Source organism: Capsicum annuum, chromosome 2 (genome assembly GCF_002878395.1).
Source record: "Capsicum annuum cultivar UCD-10X-F1 chromosome 2, UCD10Xv1.1, whole genome shotgun sequence".
Classification (NCBI taxonomy): Eukaryota; Viridiplantae; Streptophyta; class Magnoliopsida; order Solanales; family Solanaceae; genus Capsicum; species Capsicum annuum.
In genome coordinates this window covers 143,001,534-143,027,310 of record NC_061112.1, presented here as the reverse complement: position 1 = coordinate 143,027,310, position 25,777 = coordinate 143,001,534, and the positions used below count along the sequence as shown (strand labels likewise).

Sequence of the window (25,777 nt, the reverse complement as noted above, 5' to 3'; positions counted from 1 at the left end):
GTTCTTCAACCTCAAGTCAAAGACTCTCAATAGAATATGGGGGAAACTCCATAAGGAAAGTTAATTCTAGAAGATTTAATATTGAGAATTTTAACAATGTTACAGAAGTTTCAGGAAGATTCTTCAACGAAAGCGACTGGAACAAACAAATAATCCTAATACAGTCAGGATCATCAGCAAATCACGTCAAGGAAAGTATCTTAGATAGATTAATTAGCTATGAAAGTAAGTCATACAATTACAAAACATTTGAAGGAAATAGCTATGAGTGTTCAAAAATGGTAAAGTTACCAATAAAACTTGGAACAATCAGAACGGAAGTTCCTTGTTTTATTAGTAATCATGAAAATAATTATAATATAATCTTTGGAGGAACATTCCTAAATAGTTTGGATCAATATAATATCCAAAATGAAGGAATCCAAATAACTTTAGGGGATAGAACTTATTTTATTCCAAAAATCTAAATGCCTTAAGAAACCTCTTTTAGAGTATCAGTATTCGCAGAATTCACAACCTACAAAACAAAACTAACTTCTTGTTGTCAAATAGATAACGGGTCAGAAGCTAGTTTGGCAAGATTCTTTTTAATAAAAAATTAAGATACAAATAATAATAATAATAATAATATCACCTTGATAGGTATTACAGGAAATAAAAAAAATTAAAACATGAAAAAGAAAACATAGAAATAATTTTAGGATCTAAAATTGTTTCTATAAAACATGTTTTTACATATGACAAGCTTGATACTGATTTACTATTAGGAAATGATTTTATACAACAGTTTTAAAATTATCATCAGACCATATATATGGTTAGTTTTAAAACCCCATGTAATCAATTCATAAAAAATTCAAGGAAACATAATCCTTATATTTTGATAAAAGAAAATGGAGTCTTTAAAAAGAAATTTTTAGGTACCCCAAAAAAAATTTCTTGTAAATGTCTCAATTTAGAGAAGATAAAACAGGACTTACAAACTTCTTATGGAGAAAATCCATTAGAAAAATGGAATAACAACCATGAAAAAGCAGTTTTAATTCTTAAAGATCCTAGTATCATAATAAGAGTTAAACCAATGCTTTATAATGAAGAAGATAAAACTGAATTTAAAATTCAGATACAAGAACTCCTTAATCATAAATTAATAAGAGCAAGTAAAAGTCCTCATAGTAGTCCTACATTTATGGTAAGAAATCATGTAGAACAAAATCGAGGAAAAGCTCGAATGATTATTAACTATAAAGAGCTAAATAAAAACTGTGTTTTTGATGGATATTTTATTCCAAATAAAAACAATCTAATTAACCTTGGATGGACTAACGAACATACTATTTGTATTCAAAAATTAAAAGAAGAATGTGCTAAGCTACCAAAGCTTAGGTTACCAGAACCAGAAGATAATTTGGTTTTACAAACTGATGCCTCCGATTATCATTGGGGAGCATTATTACAAACAGATTTAATGAAATCTGTAGATATACAAGTGGTACTTTTAACGAAGCTAAAGTTAACTACTCAACTAACGAAAAGGCATTATGAGCAGTAGTAAAAGGAATACGAAAGTTTTCTGCATTTTTATTACCTAAACCATTTGTTGTTAGAACAAATAACACTCAAATATCAGGATTGATATTTAACAAATTACCTTCAGAACCACAATACAGAAGGCTACACAGATGACAGGTAATATTGTCATTTTACACTTTCAAAATTGAAAATATTAAAGGATCTGATAATGTTATTGCAGATTTTCTTTCAAGAAACGTTCAATATGGACGATAGAACAAAGGCATTGACCAACAAAATATGAATGACATTGATGATTCCATAAATGAAAAAACCAACATTTTGTACGGCATAAGAGACAAACTTGCATCCTTGACAGAAAAAATAAGAAAATTACAATTTGAACTAAGTTCGCTTAACACCGAACAAGCTAACAATATGGCGGAGTTCCAACTTCTCTGCAAACATTTAGATACCAGACCCAAGGGTAACAAAATAGTAGGAGATGTCCCACTAACACCTAGTGCCAAAAACATCTCAATGGTAAAGCCGGATATGCTAATAACATAATCTTCGGATGAAGTTAAACGTCGAGCAAAGGAAAAATTTCCTAACAAAGTGGCAGGAGATGTACCACTAGCACCTAGTTCCAAAAACATCTCGACGGTATGCTCGGATACGCCGATGACCGAACCTTCGGAAGAAGCCAAACGCCGAGCATAAACACAGAGAAAATTCTCTGAAGTAGTTAAATCAGTAGAAACTGAAAAAACTTTTAATATATCAAAAAAAGGACTAACTTTTCATCAGAAAAACAGTTTGTTTCTTTTTTTTAGGTAGGAAAAATCCATTCAAAGGAGGAAGAATATTTGAAGTTTACAAAGCAAATTTACAATCTTCCAGAAACATGTGGAGAAACTTATGGAGTCTTAGAATCAAAAAGTCTATATCCCAGAATTAGCATATTTTCAGGCAGATCAGCGGGCTTCACATCCAATTTTTTGAATTTGGCTACCTAAACCGAGTTTATTTCAAACCAGATTTATCTGAACTAGAAGGATTGCCCATATATCTGACAAGTGCAATCAAGAATTTTGCCGAAAATGAAGCTGTTTATTATAGGTTCTTCAGCGTAACTATGGAATCTCAAGATGACCAAGTATATTTTCCTATAGTTAACTACATAGCGGTGAAAAAATTAAGGAATTTTAATATCAGTGCCATAGGAGTTGATAAGAAGATTCCTTATTTTAATAAAAAATAGATTCAAACCAGACGAGCTTTAGGGATAAAAGCTGTATATCACACCTTTAAAAACAAATATGCAGAAAATTATAAAGTCCTCAACAGGGATACAAACTGTATTCTTATGGCCAAAGAAAAATCAAAATCAGCAGTCTTAAAGGACAAAATTGATGAATTCGAAACACATCAATTTTCAGCCACTCCAGAGACATGGACCATGGCATGCAAATTTTTGAAACATGAACATCTCAAGAGAAATGATGAAGATAAATCTTCAATGTCAGAGGAGATATAAGTTACAATTGTAAAACAAAGACAATGATAGAAGAAAAGACGTAAAGCAAAATCATTTACGTCAAAATAAGTTTCAGCACTAAACGACAAAAATGATAATAGAAGATTGGACCCCACGGTCCAAAAAGAAGCCAATCAAGAGGAAGAAGAATCTTATCTTATCTTGATAGGGGACTAAAAGATAAATAAAGAGATTTATAAGGATGACCTATAGAAAATAGATATTGTAAATCTACCCTCCTTGTAACTATAAAACAAGAGATAGAAACCCATAGAAGACAGACTACATTTTCTCTGAATATGATCTTACTTAGAAAAATGCTAGGTATCTTTTACATGAGTGAGTGAGAGACACCTCTCCCGTCAGGAAAAGGCAATAAATAGTGTGTATGTAAGTATAAGGAAGATCTGATTAAAGATTTTTCCTATGTTGTAATATGTTCAAGAAATAAAAAGTTTGTTTTCCTATGTTGATTAAAGTTTGTTTTGTAATATGTTTAAGAGTGGAAAAGGATATATGAACCAAACTTTTTATTTCTTAAACATATTACAACATAGGAAAAATCATTAATCAGATCTTCCTTATACTTACATACGCACTATTTATTACCTTTTTTCTGACGGGAGAGGTGTCTCTCACTCACTCATGTAGAAAATACCTAGCATTTTTCTAAGAAAGAAAATATTCAGAGAAAATGTAGTTTGTCTTCTATAGATTTCTATCGCTCCTTTTATAGTTACAAGGAGGGTAGATTTACAATATCTATTTTCTATAGATCATCCCTATAAATCTCTTTATTTATCTTTTGGTCCCCTATCAAGATAAGATAAGACATAAGATAAGATTCATCTTCCTCCTGATCGGCTTCTTTTTGGACCGTGGGATCCAATCTTCTTTTATCATTTTGTCGTTTAGTGCTGAAACTTATTTTGATGTAAATGCTTTTGCTTTATGTCTTTTCTTCAATCATTGTCTTGTCTTTACAGCTGTAACTTATATCTCGTCTGACATTGAAGAGCTATCTTCATCATTTCTCTTGAGATGTTCATGTTTCAAAAAGTTACATGCCATGGTCCATGTTTCTGGAGTGGCTGAAAATTGATGTGTTTCGAATTCAGCAATTTTGTCCTTTAAGACTGTTGATTTTGATTTTATTTTGGTCATAAGAATCCAGTTTGTATCTCTGTTGAGAACTTTATAATTTTCTACATATTTGTTTTTAAGGATGTGATATACAACTTTCATCCCTAAAGCTCGTTTGGTTTGAATTCATTTTTTTTATTAAAATATGAAATCTTCTTATCAACTCCTGTGGCACTGATATTAAAATTTCTTAATTTTTCCACCGCTATGTAGTTAACTGTAGGAAAATATACTTGGTCATCTTGAGATTTCATAACTATGCTGAAGAACCTACAATAAACAGCTTTATTTCAAGCAAAATTCTTGATTGCAGTTGTCAGATGTATGGGCAATCCTTCTAGTTCAGATAAATCTGGTTTGAAATAAACTCGGTCTAGGTAGCCAAATTAAAATAATTGGGCTTGAAGCCAGCTGATCCGCCTGGAAATATGCTAATCCTGGGATATAGACTTTTTGATTCTAAGACTTCATAAGTTCCTTCACATGTTTCTGGAAGACTGTAAATTTGTTTTGTAAACTTCAGATATTCTTCCTCCTTTGGATGGATTTTTCCTACCTGAAAAAAAGAAACAAACTATTTTTCTAATGAAAAGTTAGTCCTTTTTTCTGATATCTCAGAAGTTTTTTCAATTTCTACTGATTTAACCACTTCAGAGAATTTTCTCTGTGTTTGTGCTCAGCGTTTGGCTTCTTCCGAAGGTTTGGCCATCGGCATATCCGAGCATACCGTCGAGATATTTTTGACACTAGGTGCTAGTGGGACATCTCCTGTCATTTTGTTAGAGAATTTTCCCTTTGCTCGGCATTTAGCTTCATCCGAAGATTCTGCTATTAGCATATCCGACTTTACCGTCGAGATGTTTTTGGCACTAGGTGTTAGTGAGACATCTCCTGCCACTTTGTTATCCTTGGGTCTGGTATCTAGATGTTAGCAGAGAAGTTGGAACTCCGCCATATTGTCAGCTTGTTCGGTGTTAAACCGACTTAGTTTAAATTGTAATTTCCTTATTTTTTTTGTCAAGAATATAAGTTCGTCTCTTATGTCGTACAACATGTTGATTTTTTTGTTTATGGCATCATCAATGTCATTCATATTTTGCCATATTCTGTTGGTCAATGCATTTGTTCTATCATCCATATTCAACGTTTCTTGAAAGAAAATTTGCAAAAATATTATCAGAACCTTTAATATTTTCAATTTTAAAAGTGTAAAATGACAATATTACCTGCCATCTGTGTAACCTTCTGTATTGTGGTTCTGAAGGTAATTTGTTAAATATCAATCCTGATATTTGAGTGTTATCTGTTCTAACAACAAATGATTTAGGTAATAAAAATGCAGAAAACTTTCGTATTCCTTTTACTACTGCTAATAATTCCTTTTCGTTAGTTGAGTAGTTAACTTCAGTTTTGTTAAAAGTACCACTTGTATATCTACAAATTTCATTTAAATCTGTTTTTAATAATGCTCTCTAATGATAATCGGAGGCATCAGTTTGTAAAACCAAATTACCTTCTGGTTCTGGTAACCTAAGCTTTGGTAGCTTAGCACATTCTTCTTTTAATTTTTGAACACAAATAGTATGTTCGTTAGTCCATCCAAGTCGGTTTGATTTTCAAATGAGTTTTTGCAAAAGATTTTTCTTTTTTGTAAGATCTGGGATAAATTCTCTTGTTTAATTCAAACAACCAAGAAACCTTTGTATCTCTTGTTTTGTTGTTAATTTATCAGGAAATTCTATTATTTTCTTTGAAATATGAGCTTGTAGCTCGATTTCATTTTTTGAAATTATCATTTCTAAGAATTCTATTTCATTTTTGCTTACTTCATCTTTCTTTTGGCTTAAAATGATTCCATTTTTAAAACACAAAGGTTAGAAAATTTTTCAAATGTGTTAAATGTTCCTGAACATACTAAAATGTCATCTATATAGACGATTAAAAAAAAATTCTCAGAAAATATTTTATCCATTTTTCTTTGAAAAATTTGTGGTGCATCTTCAATCCAAATGGCATGACTAACCATTCAAAATGTCCATTAGGAGTGCTAAATGCTTAGAGGCACTGATTCCTCTGAAAGTTTAATTTGCCAAAAATCACTTTTGCAGTCAAATTTGAAAAAATAGGATTTTCCTTTAGCAAGGTTAATTAGATTAATTTTATTTGGAATAAAATATCCATCAAAAACACAGTTTTTATTTAGCTCTTTATAGTTAATAACCATTCGAGCTTTTTCTCTTTTTTGTTCAGCATGATTTCTTACCATAAATGCAGGACTACTGTGAGGACTTTTACTTGCTCTTATTAATTTAAGATTAAGGAGTTCTTGTATCTGAATTTTAAATTCATTGTTATCTTCTTCATTATAAAGCATTGGTTTAACTCTTATTATGATACTAGGATCTTTAAGAATTAAAACTGTTTTTTCATGGTTGTTATTCCCTTTTTTTAATGAATTTTCTCCATAAGAAGCTTGTAAGTCCTGTTTTATCTTCTCTAAATTGAGACATTTACAAAAAATTTTTTTGAGGGTATCTAAAAATTTCTTTTTAAAGACTCCATTTTCTTTTATCAAAATATAAGGATTATGTTTCCTTGAAATTTTTATGAATTGATTACATGAGATTTTAAAACATACCATATATATGGTCTGATGATAATTTTGAAATTGTTGTATAAAATCATTTCCTAATAGTAAATCAGTGTCAAGCTTGTCATGTACAAAAACATGTTTTATAGAAATAATTTTAGATCCTAAAATTATTTCTAGGTTTTTTTTTTCATGTGTTAATTTTTCTTTATTTCCTGTAATACCTATCAAGGTGATATTATTATTATTATTTGTATCCCAATTTTTTATTAAAAAGAATTTTGTCAAACTAGCTTCTGACCCATTATCTATTTGACAACAAGAAGTTAGTTTTGTTTCTTAGGTTGAGAATTCTACGAATACTGATACTCTAAAAGAGGTTTCCTTGGGCATTTAGATTTTTGAAATAAAACATGTTCTATCCCCTAAAGTTATTTGGATTCCTTCATTTTGGATATTATATTGATCCAAACTATTTAGGAATGTTCCTCCTAAGATTATATTATAATCATTTTCATGATTACTAATATAACAAGGAACTTCCGTTCTGATTGTTCCAAGTTGTATTGGTAACTTTACCATTTTTGAACATTCATAGTTATTTCCTTCAAATGTTTTGTAAATGTATGACTTACCTTCATAGCTAATTAATCTGTCTAAGAAACTTTTCTTGATGTGATTTGCTGATGATCCTGACTGTATTAGGATTATTTGTTTGTTCCAGTTGCTTCCGTTGAAGAATCTTCCTGAAACTTCTATAACATTGTTAGTATTCTCAATATTAAATCTTCTAGAATTACCTTTCCTTATGGAGTTTCTCCCATATTCTATTGAGAGTCTTTGACTTAAGGTGGAAGAACTTCCTATTTCTATTGTTTTTCCCACATGAATTTCATATTCAGTAGGAATATTTGGTTATTGAATTTCTGCTTCAACTATTCTGGCTATTCCTGCGCATTCTTGGTCAATTTCGACCAGACTTTTGTTTTTATAGACATTTTAATAATTTGAATTGGTAACCGTATATAGAGCTTAATACTATATACTCATGCTATGATTACTTGGTTTGAATAAGTCTTTTCTTTTTACCTGAAAATGTAAACTTAAAACTTCATTAAAATTTGCATCTTTTAGTGAAATACAATACCTAGGATAATAGGTGAATAATAATTTGGTATAAGTCAAATTTCCTTCAACAATTCTCAAGTTTCCTTCTCTAGTATTTAAAAGTCTTTCATCTGAAAGATTAATTACCATAGGATAGTCAATTCCCTCTTTAAAGGTAGATTTAACCATTATTTGAATTCCTCCCAGATGAACATAATTCATCTTTTTTCGATTTCTTTTTAGGATTTTTCTTAGAATTTGGTCGATCATAGGCTTTGTTAATAAGTTGAGCTTATATCTTTCAGTAATTTAAGTGACTTCAATTACCTTTTCAACCTCCTGATATTCATGATAAGAGATTATTTCTTGAAAAATTTCTTTATAATCTATTAAATATACTATCTTCTATTCGAAGATTGAATTTTAATCCTTGGATTTTTCTTAATAATTCTTCATCGAATGTTGCTTTTAATGCATATCCTCGCTGATCTTCTTCAGCTTCTATAACCTGAGTGTTTTCTTCTATATTTTCAATTTCTTGATTCATTCTTCTGAATCAGTACTAGATTCTGAAAATTCTTCATAGAGTTCCTTGTGAAAATCTTCACTTTTTATAGATGAGATTGACTCTAAGTCTAATTCTATTTCCTCTATATCTATTTTAGATATTTTTACTTTTTTCTTATTGCATTTATAACTTTTGTGGCCTTCTTCTCCACAATTATAGCATTTACATTTATCCGTGATGTGTTTTCTTTTGAAATTTCTTCGTTTTTTGAAGTATTTTTTTCTTGGTATATAATTTTTCTTGGAAATATTTTTCCTTTAATTAATCCTTTGGTTTTCCTTTTTCTTTTTGAAGGATTTTCGTAACATCCCCATCAAGATGCTGCTTTCGTGTCTTCACAATAAATTTGTGTGTCTATTCTATTAGCTTTTCTTTGCATGTTATGTAACATACAAAGTTGACTAAGCCTTTGGTTAAGGAAAGTAATTCTCCTTCCTAGAGAATCTTGCGTTTGATATTCTTTCGCCTATTCATCTCTAAATTAACTAGCCCAATATCCTGGTAGCTTTTGAGAATACTTATCCATGTAGGGAGCTAAGTTTTTACTACTATCAAATAATTGGTAGTAGTATGTTTCAAACTCACAAGTATACTCTTGGATGTACTTCATTTTATAAATTTGCAGCTTTTCTAACCATTCTGCCGCTAGTAGCCCTTGTTTTTCTTTTCCTTTAGAAATGTCTGTTTAGCTTCCTAAAAATTCAGCTCTTATATACCTCACTAGGTGATTATTCATGCTCGAGTTGATTTATCAAAATCTGCTATGACTTCTAGTCTAAATACCTTTTCAGCTTCTTCTGAAACTCTTTTGAACCAATTGTCTACTTTTTCATCAATTGTCTACTTTTTCAGTGAAGGTATTCGTAGCAATTAAATATTTTTCATTACTAGTATAATTATTTTCTTTCCTTAGTATAAAAAATAGTTCTAAATTTTTTGCCAATAAATCTAGAAATTCTCCTGGTTCTCTTTTACAGTCTAGGTCTAAAAATTGGGCAGATCCAGCATCTCCTACTAGAAGTCTATTTGGCATGAATTTAGCCTTAGAATTTATATGGTATTGACTACTATAGTCTTTCAATTTCTTAGATTTTGGTAGGAAGTTACTCCTAGATAATGGCTCGTTGGACGAACTTTCTTCTTTTTTAGGTTCTCTAAAGTTTCCTTGAGGTCCTCCTGTATCTCCACGAGTCATATGGACACAATAATTTTAATCATTAGGATCAAACTCCTCTAAAGCATATACTAGTTCGTCTAGCTCATTCATTTTCTTCTATTTCTGTTTTAGAGGTAGAGACTTCTTCTTTATCCTTAACTTTAGAAGTTTTTGAGATAATTTCTAATTCTAATTTTTCTAATTCTTCTTCTTCTTTTTTTTTTTTCTAGGAAATTAGATATATTTTTTTAATCAAGACTTCATTTCTGATAGGATCCCTTATTCGAAATTCTTGAAACAAAAATTTCACCAATAATTCTTTTTCCTAATTCCTTATTAAAGGTATCAGCTTTTTCAATAAGATTATGTATTTTAGCTGGTGAGTTATTTTTAAGGGTTTTGATTTCTTCTTCTATTAGATTTATTTTAAGACATATATTTTTGCATAGCTAAAAGATCATCAAGTTTTTCTAAGACCTTTTCTAAGAATTCTTAATTCATTTAAACAAATTATGTTCTAGTTTATACTCTAGATGCCAGATTTTTTGTTCCAACTCAAAAATGATCCTCTTTCGATAAAACAAAGATTTTTTACAAATGCAAACTTGGGACCATATAAGCCTAATATTCAGGTAGTGACTGTCCATTAACTAAATATGGGATCATAATTGTATTGGTAACTTTACCATTTTTGAACATTCATAGCTATTTTCTTCAAATGTTTTGTAAATGTATATATATAAAAAGGGTAGTCCGGTGCACTAAAGCTACCGCTATGCGCGGTGCCCGGGGAAGGGCCCCACCACAAGGGTGTATAGTACGCAGTCTTGCCTTGCATTTTTGCTAGAGGCCCCGTGACCTCCTGGTCACATGGGGCAATAACTTTACCAGTTACTCAAGGCTCCCTATATATATATATATATATATATATATATATTAAGGATAAAACAATAACTAAGTGTATATCCTTATTTGGTTATCGGTTTAATCGATAAACTAATAACCCAATAAGCCGATAACTCAATAAGCTAAAACTGAAACCAAACCGTTTACCCAATAAATTTATAAAAAATCATTAACCCAATAACATTTTTATCGGTTCGATTTATTGGTCGGTTCGATTTTTGCACATCCCATACACTTTTGGAAAAAAAAGTCTCATAGTCCATCTACACTTCCTTTTTTATTGGAGTGATAGAAGCAAGTTCGATTGAATTTGCTGCTCGCAATTCCCTTTTACAACACTTTACGGAATTTTAATTATAACTTAAGCCTATGTTAATACCGTCACCATAAAGATTTGGTAGGACCAACCTTTCTAAGTAAGCACACATTTTGTTACAACTCCAATTAGTTGGCAGTTGCCATACTTTTCTTGCAAATCCTCCTTTTCAGACTATATAAATGCGCAAAGGTGCCACAATAAAAACCATGTGAAACAGGACAAAAGGTTATTTAGACATGCCAATTTGTTTTTGCCGGACTTCTCCCACTCAAAAAAGTAACAAATGTTTTTTAAAATAAAGGGAATTTATTGGAATATTGAGTTGACTGCTTATACATTTTAATGGCAATTTTTTAAAAAGAAGCCAAAAAGAGGGAAAACAGAAAACATCTCTAGGGATACGTCCTTGACATTGAAATCGCCAGTGTTGAGAATTAAAGTTGTATGATCACAATGTAAATCTCCATTGCTCCGATGTTAGTTCTAAATCTCATTGAGTAGTCTCTTGGTTGACATACTAGATATGCAAAATTAAACGATAATTACAATTTACATGTAAGATTGGTTCATGCGGTCAAATAGAAAATAGTTAGAAAATGAATTAGCGGTAGGTTGTAATATGATAGAACATTAGGCAAGGATTATCTACCTCAAGGGCAATTAATTCATTATAGAGTTAGTTTTCAACATATGATAAACTATTATTTACACATTATTCTATTCTATGTAGGGGTGTTCATGGGTCGATTTGAATCGGTTAGTGGTTAAATCATAACCAAAATCAGTTTAGTCGGTTTTTGAATTTCTAAACCCAAACTAAACCACAAAAAGAAAATAACCGTCGGTTTGGTTCGGTTTTTCGATTTTTTCGATTATTGACTAGCCTACTTCAACCATCGCTAGAATAAACTCCTTTTTTTAATCCATAGAAAAGAGTATCACATTGAACATTTCTCATAAAATATTTGTACAGTGATGAACAAATAACACTATAAATTCTTAAAAATCAGAACAAACACATTAAACAAAACTAACATTGAGATGAAAAGCACCAGCTTTGTATTGTAGGCACTAAGATTATCCAACAACATACAAACACATACATTTACATTGTAAAACAGAGCTTTGTATCCTGTTGCAGTGTACTGCAAAAAGAGACAGAGTTAGAAAAATTTGAGTTATCTGTTTACTTTAAAGACTAGCTAGGTGAGCTAATCATATACGGAAACGATTGAATAAACAAGGAGACATAAAACTACCAATTGAACTAGTGACCATGATAACTTGTATTGTGAAAGCTGAAGTAGAAAAAGTGAGGTAGGGACCGTAGGGTTCACTTATTAATAATAGTAGGTAGAGTTGGACTTGGGTTTGAGATTTGGACAATTAGGCTAAAGTATTGGTTGGGCTAGACATAGATTAAAATTTAATTTTAGATTAAATTTAATAAAATATTTATATTTTATTTGTAAATTATATATAAATAATTGTAATATAGTATATATAAAATTTATCGGTTCGATTTGATTATTTTCACGATTTTTTTTAAGTAAAATCATAACCAAACCAAATAACATTGATTTTTTAAAATTTAAAATCAAACCTAACTAAACCAAATCAAACATCAATTTTTTTAATTGATTTGATGCGATTTATAGTTTGATTTTAACCAAACCCATGAACAGCCCTAAATTTCTATGTCCCTTGCTTCATCTAGAAGAAAAAAAAAAAAAAAGGAAATGTGATCATGAAAAATAACGGTGATGCAAATGTGGATTAAATTTTTAGCACCTTAACGGTGCTGCGCTGGCTTTTTTTTTTTTTTTTTATAAAAAAAGATAACCCCTGATTTTAGGTGGGTAGAGAATATTCCGCTAAATACTACCCGCGCAATAATAAAAAATATATTTTTGACGGTCCAATGGACCCCACCTAATAATACGTCATCAATTGCCACCTCATCACCGATTTTTAAGGTTCAATTTTTCTCAAAAAATTGAAATTCCCAAACCAAAATTTACTTTTCCCACCCAAAAGGTACAAACAGTTCCATCAACAGCCTTTATCTATCCCCACGTGTACGTAACGTAAAATCTAGGCCGTTCATGGCAGGTAGGCAAGGTTAGTACGCCGGGCAGCATAGGATATAAATCTCAACCCTATGATTTCCAATCAAGGGCTCGTAAACTGCCCGAAACAGAAATCGGGCAGATCTTTTTGCCTTTAAGTAGAGATTTTGGCCTTTCATAAATTTCATCATTCAGGATAAAGAGGGTCTTCGAAACCCTCGTCTTCCCTTTTTCTTCTTCTCCATTTTATTCCGGTGAAGAAATCTCCTCTTTCTCCCGGCGGCAATTGAATTTTCCGGCAATACAGTTATGATCTCCCGCCATTTTTTCGCCGGAGATTAATTGTCGGAGTTCTTATTAAGCTCTTTCTAACTACCTAAACCTTCTATGGCCTCGGCTGTTTTAGCCGGCGTAAATGAACCGCACTGGGATGAGCGAAATGCGTATATGAGGAAGTATACAACTAGTAATCCTACTGCTCATTCTCAGCTTCACAGTCGATTCAACCCTAACCCTAACCCTAGCCCCAATTTTAGTTTTAGTAGACAAGTACAAAATGGTCCAGCCGCGTCTCATCGCCGGCAAGTCAATGAGCAACTGCCAAGGGCTGTTCCGTCTCCGCCGGCGCCAATGGCTAACAACAATGCAGTTGTTGATCGAAACGATTCATTTCACAGAGAGTATGTTACTTTTAATTTGGCTTCGTATTCGAGAAGCGAGTTGAAGGACCTTAAGAAGCGGTTAATCTCTGATCTAGGTCGGGTTCGGGGCCTCCTAAGCAGGATAGAAGCGCAAGATTTCGTGTCTGGGGCGTCTTTTCATGCCAGGGAAGTTATACAGCCACCAGCAGCACCACAGCTTCAGCAGATTCAGCCGGCATTGCCCTCCAAACCTGAATTAGTTGGTAGAAAGAACAAGAAGCTCACTGGACAAAAGAGACCAAGAGCAATGGCCACAAGGAAAGATACTAAGCGGCCAGTAGTGGAAGGGGATAAGTTTTTTGTAAGTATGATGAGGAGTTGTCGGCAGATATTGATAAAACTAATGAGTAAAAAGGATAGCTATTGGTTTAATTCACCAGTGGATGTTAAGGGTATGAATCTTTATGATTATTTTGATATCATCAAGCACCCTATGGATCTTGGAACTGTGAAATCAAGGTTGGACAAGAAAGAGTACAGAACGCCACAAGATTTTGCAGCTGACGTGAGACTTACATTCAACAATGCCATGACTTATAACCTGAAAGGCCAGCGTGTGCATACTTTGGCTGAGGAGTGTCTTGGTCTCTTTGAAAAGTTGTTCAATCCAGCTTATGAGAAGTATGAAGACGAGCACCGTAAAGTTGCCGCTATTATGCAGGTGAAACCCCAGAAGAATCTGCCTCAGCCTGCACTAATTCCGCCACCAAATGCCTTACATCAACAGTTGCCGGTTGCTAGAAAATCAGACTCTGTGAGGTTGCAATCCACATTGTTGAATCAACACCAATTTCAGGTCCCTGTTGCACCTATTTTTGCAACCCCAACCCCTGCTTTAAAATCTCCTCCACATCCTGTCATTACAACGCCTAGTTCAGCTAAATTGCCCAAGCCCAAGGCTAAGGATCCAAACAAAAGGCAAATGACCTTTGAGGAAAAGGTGAAGTTAGGGGCTGACTTGCAGGATCTTCCCCTAGTGAAGTTGGATCATGCTTTGCAAATTGTAAAGAAGAAGACCCCTAATCTTACACAGGATGGGAATGAGATTGAGCTTGACTTTGAGCTCATTGACAATGAAACGATGTGGGAACTGGAGAGGTTTGTAGGTTACCACAAGAAGGCTATGAGCAAGATGAGGAGACAAGGTGTCACTGAAGATGCTGCTGTTGTACAGCTCAACAAGGTAAAGAAAGTATTTGGTTTTGTCATATGTATGTTGACTAACCTCTATATTGTGCCATGTTATCTGATCACCTTACTGCATTTTGTAAAAAAGAAGTCTCCTGAGAAGGCACCAACTCCAGAACCTGCAATGCCTAAAAACAAGAAAGTGGATGTTGTGGAGGAGGATGTTGATATTGGTGAGGAAATCCCAGGTGAAAGCTTTCCTCCTGTGCAGATTGACAAGGATGTCCCATGTGAGAGTGGTGGGTCAAGCAGTTCTAGTGGAGGATCAAGTTCTGGCAGTGATTCTTCTTCCAGTGGTATAACTTTTTCTCCCCCCCTGTAGTTCATTTTGGTGAACAAGTGCGAGGGGTGGTATATTTACTTTTGCCATGATTGACATTTGCAGATTCAGATTCAGGAAGTTCTTCTGGGAGTGATTCTGATGAGGAGGATAGTGTACAGTCACCTTTTGTTGAAGCAGCTAAAGAAGCTCCTACAACCTAAGCCATTAATATATTTGAGAAGTAGATATTGGTGTCTCGGGAATCAAGATCAACTGAATAATGCTATGGTGCTTCTATTTGTATTTTCTCTGGCTGGTTTTTGTGAATCTTTTTTAGCAGCTCAGTAGATAATCATGGCTTTTGGAAGTCTGATTAGTTCAAGATTAGGAAAAGGAGAGGTTTTAGCTAACTACAGAGTAGTAGTGATATAGGTAGGTGGGGGATGTTAAAAATGGGGACTGACAACAATCATTTGGGTTTATTTTTTGCTTGTATACAGAAAAACACCTGCTGATTCAGTGTTTAGGAGGATAGAAGTAACTTGTACAGTGCAGTGCAGACTGAGTTTGCGGAACAAAGTTGTAGTCTCTATTAACCCCAACAAGAAATCTAGTTTGGTTCTTCTATTTCAACTAATTGCTCTTCTGCTTTTACTTTGTGATTGTTCCCTAGCTCTGCTGAAATGAACACCACTTCTACCTTAACCTTAAATTGGGCTAATATTAAAAAACAGTTAGCACAATTTGAAACAGCCAATCAATCAGAATATTGATTAGAGCTATGAACCAAGACTCCCTGAAACTCAACCAAAGCTCAAATTAATTGAATCACCTGCTTTGTGTAAGTTAACCAAAGATAAACAGATGTTTTTTACGTCATTAAACCAACTGACAAAATTAGGTGTGCGAGGGGAAAGCTCCATATGGCAAATTAGAATTCAAAAATTGTACGGTACACTAGTAAAGCATCAGCAAAGAAGATACAACCAGTTTATTTTTCGCAAGGGAAAAGGATAACGTATACCTGAACCTTAGTGGAACCTCCTTCCATATGGAAACTCAAAAGGTTGTTATGATATTTCTCATCTCAGAAAATTGCTCTTCCTGAAACCAAAGGCTTTGTGATGGTACTTGCTCCATATTCCATATCACTTTACCTGGAGTTGTTTCGCTTGTGCGGAAAAGAGAAATGCTGACAGTGCTAATGCAATATGTAGTTTAAAAGACTCATTTCAAAGGTTAAAAACCTGGATCAAATTTTGTTTTGATTCACTGTCACTGCTCAATGACATGCACCCTTTTGTTGAGCACTCCATCGAGCATGTCTTCTCCTATGCTGTCCATATGAATACTATTCATAATGTTGACTTGTCTAGTCTTGTTGTTCACACGAAGAATAGGTATCTTACATTTTTAATATAATTCAGAAAACCTCCTAGTTGGACCCAACTTGTCATGGTAAAGTGGGACTTCAATTACCAGGCTTCTGAACTAGTCTGAGATAGCACCACCAAGTAGGAGTTAGTACAAGTGATTTAATAGAAGCATGTTGGATAGCAGGCAACAACAGAACTTTGAAAGTTCTAAATTATGACCTTGAGAAAATGATGCAAGTGATAGATGGAGCCTTAAGTTGACTTATCTTGATTGCTTTCATTTTGATTGAGAGAGCAACACGCTAAATGAGCTCTCTAATAACGCACCAAAAGGGAGGTGGAGAAATGGTCTCACAAATCATATCGAGCTAGATGTCCGTCCACTGAAAAGCTCAGAATTACATATGTTTTCATGCTTGTTTGAGTAATAGCAACAAGAGTTTTCAATATCGTGCTAAAATAACTAGGATTTTCAGGTAAAAAAGGGCATTCCTTTGATGCAAATATAAGAGACATCAAATTTTGGGTGACTAAAGCCGAGTTAAGACAGGAGAGGACGGCCAACTATCAAACATGTCCCTTCACCCAAAACTTAGAAGTTATAATACTTGTATAAAAGAAATTGCGAAAGGGCGTAGATATTTCTGGTGACTGTCTATGAGAGTAAGACAGATCGACTGCAGTAATCAGTATATGGAGTCAATACATATATTCTTGATGAAGAGCACCATGTAAACACGGCAAGAAGTTGGACCTACTCAAAGGTTGGAAATAGTAAAAGGATTTGTTCAAGATGTCTAGAGATAGAATAGATCCCCAGCCTATCTTGGATAAGTATCTAACACAAGCAAAGGGTTATAGTTGCATTTGTCATTCACAATGTCTTCTCTTAGGAACAGAAGCAGAAATTAGCTTACTGAAATTTTATTAGTCCATATCTTCTAAACTGAAGGATGGAAACATCAGGAAGGGCATTTTCTTCTATAAGAACTAAAACAAATACAAGGCAGATTAGGCTAACTTTTAAGAAAGAGTCCCACTGGGATATTTCCATTTATTAACCTTCTACTGCAACACCTGAGACAAAGACCATAGTCATATTTCCATTTCTTAACCTTCTACTGCAACAACTGAGACAAGGACCAGTCATATTTCCATTTCTTAACCTTCTACTGCAACATCTTCGACAAAGACCAGAGTCATATTTCCATTTCTTAACCTTCTACTGCAACATCTTCGACAAAGACCACAATGACGACCTAATCAAATAGGTAGCTGGACTAACAAGGAAGGAACCCACCTGAACAAACTTCAATTTCTCAGAACGCTGAAATGACTCGGCCTTTTTAGTTTACAACACTGATAAAATAATCTTATTCTCTAAGAAAATTTGTTGAATTTCTCAAGCATGTTATTGAGCCACGTCGACATTTTCCACTTTATGCTTTAGTTCTTTCTCTGTGTTGCAACAAAACTTAAATAAGATTCATAATTTTACTCATACAAGCTCCATCTAAATTAAGAAAATGTTTCCTCTTTGCTTTCATAATGACACTGCTAGAGGTATATTGTTCACAGAAGTCCCACATGTAGTCTTCCTCATTGATTGCTAGCAAGAAACAAAAAACTATGGAATTACTCAATCTCAGAAAAGCACTGGCTTATAGAACTAACTGGGAAAAGATAGATTCTGGATCAGAAGTACAAAAATGTTTGCTATTCCCTCAAGTAAAACATAGCATTCAGGTTTATCTGAATGAAGAGAAACGAATCAAGGAACAAGTATGATGTCAAAACACCGTGGAAACTGTTGACACGACCAAACTACAGAATGGTAGTGACACTTGTTGGACGGTAACAGCATGCTTCGGGAGCATTCTAAGCACCTCTTTTGCAAACCATGTACTTTGAAGGGAGTAAGATCCTTCTCAATCCATTAGATCTTCCACTTACTTTCATAAACACTGAACATAAACAACCTAAGAACTAGTTATTTTCTTCAATGAAACGCGTGACATGTCACTCTTCCAAATCTAGAAAGTGTTGATTATTTCTGAACATGTTTACTATGTACTGTCATTGCAAAAATCAGATGGAAACACTGGTTTAGAGGATCAACCACTTACTTTTTGTTTTATCACAATTGTAATTATAAAAAATTGTAAGTTGTAACTCATAATACTTTTATTTAAATTCTAATCATGTAAATTCTATTAAAAATAAATGAATTTGACGCCCTAATTCACCGCAGTTAACCTTCTCTGAACAAAACACCATTAATTTGGGAAGGACCGAAGGAGAGATCAAGTAGTAAGATTGTTATGTATGAGCTTATAGTGACTGATGGAGCTAGAGTGTGGCATATGGATTCAGTCGAACCCAATAGTTTCGGTTCAAACCATATCTTGTCTTAACTATTTCACTAAGTACAAATAAATTTTTTAATTCGGAACCAAATAACTTGATAAATCTAGAATCCGTAACCCATAAACTTTAAATTCTGACTTCGAGCTAGGTAAAACCAGGAAACTCGTGCTGGGTGGATCACAGATCATTGGTGAACATATAGACAATAGATCACATCACATTAAATCCGTGACGGAAGAACTCTAAAGATTATAAAAAGGACTAAATACTTTTTAACACAAATAAAGCACATAAGAGAGAAATCAGCAGATCGTAGGAAAAGATACCTCAAAATTTGACACAGCAAGTTTCTGGAGGGAAAATGCTATATGAATCTCCAAATAAATCTTCAGAAGAACTCAGAATTTGATTTACTGCACATATCTGAAATCAAATGACCAAAAATTACTTTAATTGGTTAATAATAGTCAATATATATACCCAGCTCACGCACAAAGTGAATGATTTGATTAAATTTTTTTAACAAATTAAGTGTAATTCTCATTTTCCTAAGCTGGAAACAAAACAGATACAGGATTCTTAAATCTGTGGAATTCAAAGGTCATAGAAATATGTTCAGACTAGAGAACTGAGTTTCATCACTATGAAGGGTTGTTTGGGAAATAATAATTTCGAAATAAAATATAAAATTATTTATTTCACGTTTAATAATGGAATAAATAATTTCATATATGCATACATATTGGCATAACTAACTTTTGGGATATCCTATAAGCCATACCAAACAACCCTGAAAGTCGTACCAACTTTTAGGTAAGGATCACTTCTTAGATAAAGTTTGTTGTGCGGTGGAATTGCATTGAGTGGGTTTCTTTTTCTTGCATCTCGTTATTCTGCTGACGACCAAAATTAGTAGTAGTACTTGTGGATTTATCACTCCGGCTCATGCACACTACTTTAATTAAAATGTTAATAATTTGAGATAAGAATTTAGAGAAAGCATAAAATAGGGTGATGACTGAATATTTTGAAAATTGAGAAATGATCCCTTAAAACTCTCATGATACCATGAGCTGTGAATCATTACATTTATCTTGTGATATGAATTCACTAGACACTTGGAATGGTCAAATACAATTGTTTACGTGCAGTAATTTACATACCATGTTTTATTTTTGTTTTATCTATGTAATATGCTATTTTTAATATACATAATGCCTCTGCTGTCGTATTCCATGGATATTTTCCTTTTGGAATTCTCCAACTAAAATTTTCTTAAGAGGCAATGGAAAAGAGAAAAGCACATCATGAATTGAAGTTCAAGTTGTATTACACACATGTTAGCTATATAGGAAAATGAGCTAATGTTTGTTACACATTCAGTTCCCACTTTGTGCTGAATGACAACGATTCTACTACTAAATTTGAGAGATTGTTTTATGGATCTCAAATGAATCTTGTTACTAACCAGTTATAAATCTTGACAGAAACAGTGTGACTACAAGTAGTAAATAATTGAGAACTCATGAACTTATTCAGCTTTTTATATGCTATATAAACATTATACATGGTACACACCTGCACAAACAGACACACGAGCATATTCACAAAGTATAATATAACTACACATTTCTAAACAGCCAGAATTCTGATTAAGACACTAGCATCATGAACCAGTCAACTAAAAGAGCTCGGCATGCACACGCTGGGAGAGGTTCTACAAACATACAAGCATCAACGCATAAGAACCAGATTAGCTTAAATAGTAGCTTCTTGTAGACCATTGTCTCATTTCCAAACACCAAATCATCAGCACAGCCACTGCCACACCACATTCCTGCTTCCTCATCCGTTACAACTTACAGCCGCCACTCTTTAACCTGCTCCGTGGAAATGATTTCTGTCATACCAAATGCAAAATCTGCCCCCACTGCCACAGCCTCCGCTGTTTTCTTCTACTTTTGCCATGATTTCGTCGTTTCCTTTTGCAAATCTCTCCATCTACATGCACTGCCTTCTCAACATCAGATTTTCAGACTACTTCTGTTGCCCTATTCATGCATGCATTAGTTTCTACAGATGTATTGTTATACTTCAAATTATTGCCAATGCTCAGCACGCTACTATACCCCTCCTTTCTCAAAATATCACCTATTATAAAAGCTGTTATTATCCCAGGCAAAAGTAGCCACTCTTCTTTGACCTGATTTTTCAAAAGGAAACATGTGCAGTCAAGCAGAATGTAAACCCATGTTTTGAAATTGAAACAAGTACGTAATGTATTGTAGATGAATATAATGACTTTACATTGATAACACCACATTTTAAGTCGAGCAATGCCAGTGCCCTTCCATATGGGTGCTCTGAAGAGAATTCGATTGCCGTCATAAAATCATCTTGATTTCTTCTCTTTGCACAATGCTTGTGCTCATAATCCAATTTTTGACCAGGGAAGAACTTTACCTGTTAAATGAGTACGGAAACAGTACGTTAGGGAGCACAAAGACCACTTGAAGTTGTGAAATCCTCAAAACAACAATCAATAGCCCAGCAAATATAGCAATTTTGATATATTCAGAACAAACAAATGAGACATAGTGCTTATCCTCAAGAAATATTCCCAAGAAAAACGTTAATCACTCCATTGATGAGTGAATAGTGGCAACCTTGGCATTTAATGAGCACATTTATGAATCTTCCCTATTTATTTTTTTTTAAAAAGATAAAAATTGGAAAGGGTAGTGGGTGAAAACTCACAATCCTGGAACCACCAACCAACTCCAAAAGGTAACCATCATCCACACTGCAAGTTTGAAATTGGAGGGACCATTGGGAATCCAACAACATCCACTCTTTCCCAACTAACTTAGCAAGAGTATGCGTCTCACCAGCCTTGTTGATGCTGATCAACTCTTTCTGCAATGTAGAGTCACTCATTCTCTTTGATTTCTTGGAGTTCCTGTAGTCAAAGCTTGAATTTCAGGAGAATAGATACAAGTTCAATACAGCTGTCTTTTTCAAACTGAAAGAAGTCAAGATGACAACAGTTTTTAGCTTTTCTTAATTTACCGAGTTCAGTAGAATGGTAGAAGTACTTAGAACTCTCACTTAAGTCAAAACAAATATATTATTTCACGTACTTTCAAATATCAGATGGTTCCCTCCACCAAATCAAACAATTAGACTTTAATTAAAAACATAAAAAGGACTTACACCAAGTTCATTTTAAAGGAAATGGTGATGTTAAAGGTTTCCGATCTGTTAACTATATGACTGACACAAGATGTTACAATCGATTGAAACATAATCTTGAATTAGAGGTAAAAGTAAAGTAAAGCAGATGTATGCACAGGCAACGTGAAGATATATGAGAAAATCACGAACTAGTACAGCACTAACACCAAAAACTACATACCTCATCTGTAGGCTAATGATCTCATCACCAGCATCATCAATGACACGAGTCCAATTCTTTGCATACTGAATCCTTCCACGAAATGTGAAGAAACAAGAAATTCTTGAGAATGCTCGGGAGCAAACCATGTGAAACACATATGGTGCGGCACTAGGTGTTGTAACTGATACAGCTACTCGTATAGAGATTGGTTCCAATGCTTCTATTTTACTGCTTGGCACAACTTCCAACCATTTTTCCATTGTGAGTTGTGAAGCTGGGCAAGTCAAATCTTCTAAAGAGAGGGCAGTAGAACCTATAACTTCGACAGATTTTGAAATCAGCAAATCATGAGATGACTGGGACATGAGTTCTAATAGAAGATGGCCACAAGGTTCACATTGGAAGTATGCAACCTGCTTTACCCCACTTTCAGAGAAAATTGTAAGTTTCTTTTTCGCGTTGAAGATTCTATCAGGCTGTGACTTGCTAAAGGAAACAAAGAAACCTCCCTTGTAGCCTTCCGGTAAGTTTCTTATGCCTATGATCTCCAACATAACCTGTAAAAATAGTTGCTAAAAGTTACAAATTTTGAACATCACATAGTTTAAAGCTAAGATCAGTTTAACAGATAATAATTGTATAAGGTATGGATGATAAAGAACCTAAAAAATGGCAATAGTTCTATCAAAGGCGTCGAAGATTAAAACAGAAGAGAAGGTGGATTCTGTGCTTTTGTTGGTGATCAAGCAATCGAGGCTACACAAAAATGCATTGACCCAATTCCAAGATAACAAAATAAGATAGAAGGCCATCGCATATCCTAGATCCCCTCTTTATACTATCTTTTAAGATATAGCGTTGATGAATTTCATTTAATATATATACCAGGTTATATCGAGTTTCAACAAAAAGCAAAACGGGCTTTAGAAACAACTAGAAGAGATTCAGAGCTTTACTTCCAAAACTTTCATCTCTGGAAGATGAATTATCTTGTGATCTGCCTGGACTGTATCTTCCTTCTTGCTCAAAGGATTGGAAGGGTAAGGAAAAATTCTAAGAGGAGATGGCGTATTTCCTCTATACATTGCACCTGCCCTCCAATATCTTAAACCATACATCTCCTCCCACAACTTTGTAGTTCCAGAAAACCCAGTATCCAGCTTCTTCCCTTTTGTTCTGTCTGAATCAGTATCATCATGATTTAACACCTTACCCATAATATCAACAAGGTCTGTACAATAAGAAATAGGATGTAACTGATGAGTGTGCCAAATAAGGTCGATGTCATAAGTTGGAACAGAGAAGCTCTCAATTGATCTTTCTTTGATTCTTCGGATTAAGTGTAAGAAACCCTTGTATCGAGCCACGGCTCCTTCAAGATAGACCTCACTGGTCATGTGGGGCCTAGACACCTAGAAGAAATACATGATATAAGATCGAAAATGATATTTACTATACTAGCATGTCTGAACAATCTGGCATCAGCAAAAAATCACAAGGAAAGATGCCAACTTAAATGAAGTGTTTGAGTCATCTTGCTCACCTGGTAGAAGAAGGGACTTTGCCTTTTAACAGCAGAGACTAGATCATAGTTACTGCACTTCTCAGATTTTAGAATTTGTGCAGGATCATTATCTGAAAGAGTTCTTGTTGAATCCAAGTCATAGGGTTCATTTGGATACAAGTGTTTCCATGTCTCTTCTGTTTCCATTTGTGTTATTCCTTTCACGGAAGATACAATGTTATGGTTGTCAAGAATCCTCCCGTATAGTTGCTCGCAGTCAGTTTTGTATCTAATCTGGAAAGGCAAAATAACCACACCATGTGTCATAAAAAGCACTCAGTCGGAAAGGTTACAATGAAAACAAATGTTTCAATAGTTCAGAAGCCTACAGGATTCAGCCTGTGACAATGCCAAACCCATTCACAATCAAGGGGAACAACCAAAGGTCCTTCAAAGAAGGGGCAGTCCGAGTGCCTTGCCAACAAAGGTAGCCAACATGAATAGTACCTGAAATGGGGATTTTCATTTACAAGTTTTCCAAAATACGGAAATCCGAATTACATGAATCAAGGTCAAATTCCCTAGAAAATACAAGCAATCTGAAGTCCTTTTCATGGAGTAAAGAACATAATACACAACATGAGCAAGAAGCGAAAAAATTTCAAATCCAAGTGGCCGTTTGGTCATAAATATTTCTACTTATTTAAAAGGGCAGCCTGATGCGGTAAAGCTTCTGCTATCCATGGGATCTGGAAACGGCCAGAAAGGCAGAAGCCATGTTTGGCCATAGAATTTTGGAAAGTTCAGAAATTCAACTTGGTTTTAAAAACACCAAAAACTTTTTTGCTTTTTTCCATTCCAAATCACTTGAAAGAAAATTCAAAAAAACACTCCAATTTTGTATTCATGGCCAAATACAACTCCAATCTCCAAATACCATTTTTCATTTTGAAAATAAAAGCTATTTTTTTTTTCAAATTTCACAAATTTCATGGACAAACAGGCCCTGAATTTCAGTATCTAACATTATACTTAAACTAATGCAACACTAACTGCTACTATTACCCCAAGACCAGAATTAAAAATAAAATGTCTAATAAAGAAAACTTTGTGAACAAGCAATAAAATCATAGCTAACAGAACAATATACACAAGAATTAAAGTGAATTTAAGTTTTATTCACTGGCAGTGTATAAAATATTTTGCAATATCACATAAACTTGGTTTGTTATCGCAGTTTATCCAATTTATTCTTTTTCAATTTTCATGTAAAAAATTGGGTGATCTGCAAGTTTACTAGAATATTTTGTACAATGAAGGTGCACAAAACTTAAAGTCTATACACAATATCAAATTTGGGAATTACCTATAAATTGCGATATCCAGAGCAGGACCTTCATTGAGCCAACGATTCCTATCAATAGTAGCAAGAAACTGAAGGTGTTGTTTGGCTGCAGAAACAAGGTCAACATTTATGACAATCTTCTGTGCTTCATTCCACTCCAATTGCTGCTCCATCTCCATGCTTTCTTGCACCACAAGCTTCTTGTCAAATTGCGTAAGGCAAATAAATCACTAGTCCACTTGGAAGAAATTAAAGTTAATTGATATGTTCGCCGGACAACTCTATGGAGATAGTGACTCCTTTTATTATTGGGTAAGAGTTTGATGTATTCACAATGTCTTTCACTCCAAATATAAGTAGATTTTGCTAAGTAATTTCGAAGAAAGCTTCGAGTTTGAATATCAATATTTATAGATTAGCATGTAGTCCTTCCATTTCTTTTTCTGGATGTGAAGTATTTTTTAAAATTTTTACTTATCTATTTTTGTAATTAAAAGAATTATTTATCTTTTTGATAGTACTAATCTTATTATTATTAAATAAATATGTACATATTAGTAATAATTTTTTTAAAATATAATTAATAAGATTAATTTAATAAAATATATTGAGCAAGTAAATTAAAAAAGGAATACTGTCGTACTACTAGGAGTGCACATCGATCAGTTAATCTGATGCCTGCTTTCAGCTGCCTGTTTCCCGAATACCATAAAAAATTGAGCACATC

At 33.8% G+C, this 25,777-nt stretch overlaps 2 protein-coding genes and 1 long non-coding RNA gene across 4 annotated transcripts; 1 reads left to right on the top strand and 2 right to left on the bottom strand.

The window, feature by feature from the left end:
• The first annotated feature begins 12,644 nt into the window (after positions 1-12,644).
• Positions 12,645-15,694, top strand: LOC107860129 (transcription factor GTE7). 2 transcript variants are annotated; one of them, XM_016705379.2, is made up of 3 exons: positions 12,645-14,794; positions 14,888-15,095; positions 15,185-15,694. In XM_016705379.2, the coding sequence occupies exons 1-3, from the start codon at positions 13,298-13,300 to the stop codon at positions 15,280-15,282; spliced, it is 1,803 nt and encodes a 600-aa protein (XP_016560865.1). In that variant the 5' UTR covers positions 12,645-13,297; the 3' UTR covers positions 15,283-15,694. The 2 variants fall into 2 exon arrangements, with proteins under 2 accessions (XP_016560865.1, XP_016560866.1); XM_016705380.2 differs by having other exon boundaries at positions 12,649-14,794; positions 14,891-15,095.
• Positions 14,974-19,577, bottom strand: LOC107860130. Its single transcript, XR_007052489.1, has 2 exons — positions 19,131-19,577; positions 14,974-16,820 (listed from the first exon to the last, which is right to left on the bottom strand). It is a non-coding gene; the product is annotated as an uncharacterized LOC107860130 (long non-coding RNA).
• A 739-nt stretch (positions 19,578-20,316) lies between these two features.
• On the bottom strand, positions 20,317-25,484 carry LOC107860128 (glycine-rich domain-containing protein 2). The gene is made up of 8 exons (XM_016705378.2): positions 25,072-25,484; positions 24,095-24,212; positions 23,745-23,999; positions 23,158-23,613; positions 22,220-22,758; positions 21,562-21,763; positions 21,112-21,267; positions 20,317-21,007 (listed from the first exon to the last, which is right to left on the bottom strand). Exons 1-8 carry the CDS (start codon positions 25,227-25,229, stop codon positions 20,837-20,839), a joined length of 2,055 nt encoding a protein of 684 aa, XP_016560864.2. The 5' UTR covers positions 25,230-25,484; the 3' UTR covers positions 20,317-20,836.
• Between the last annotated feature and the right edge of the window lie 293 nt (positions 25,485-25,777).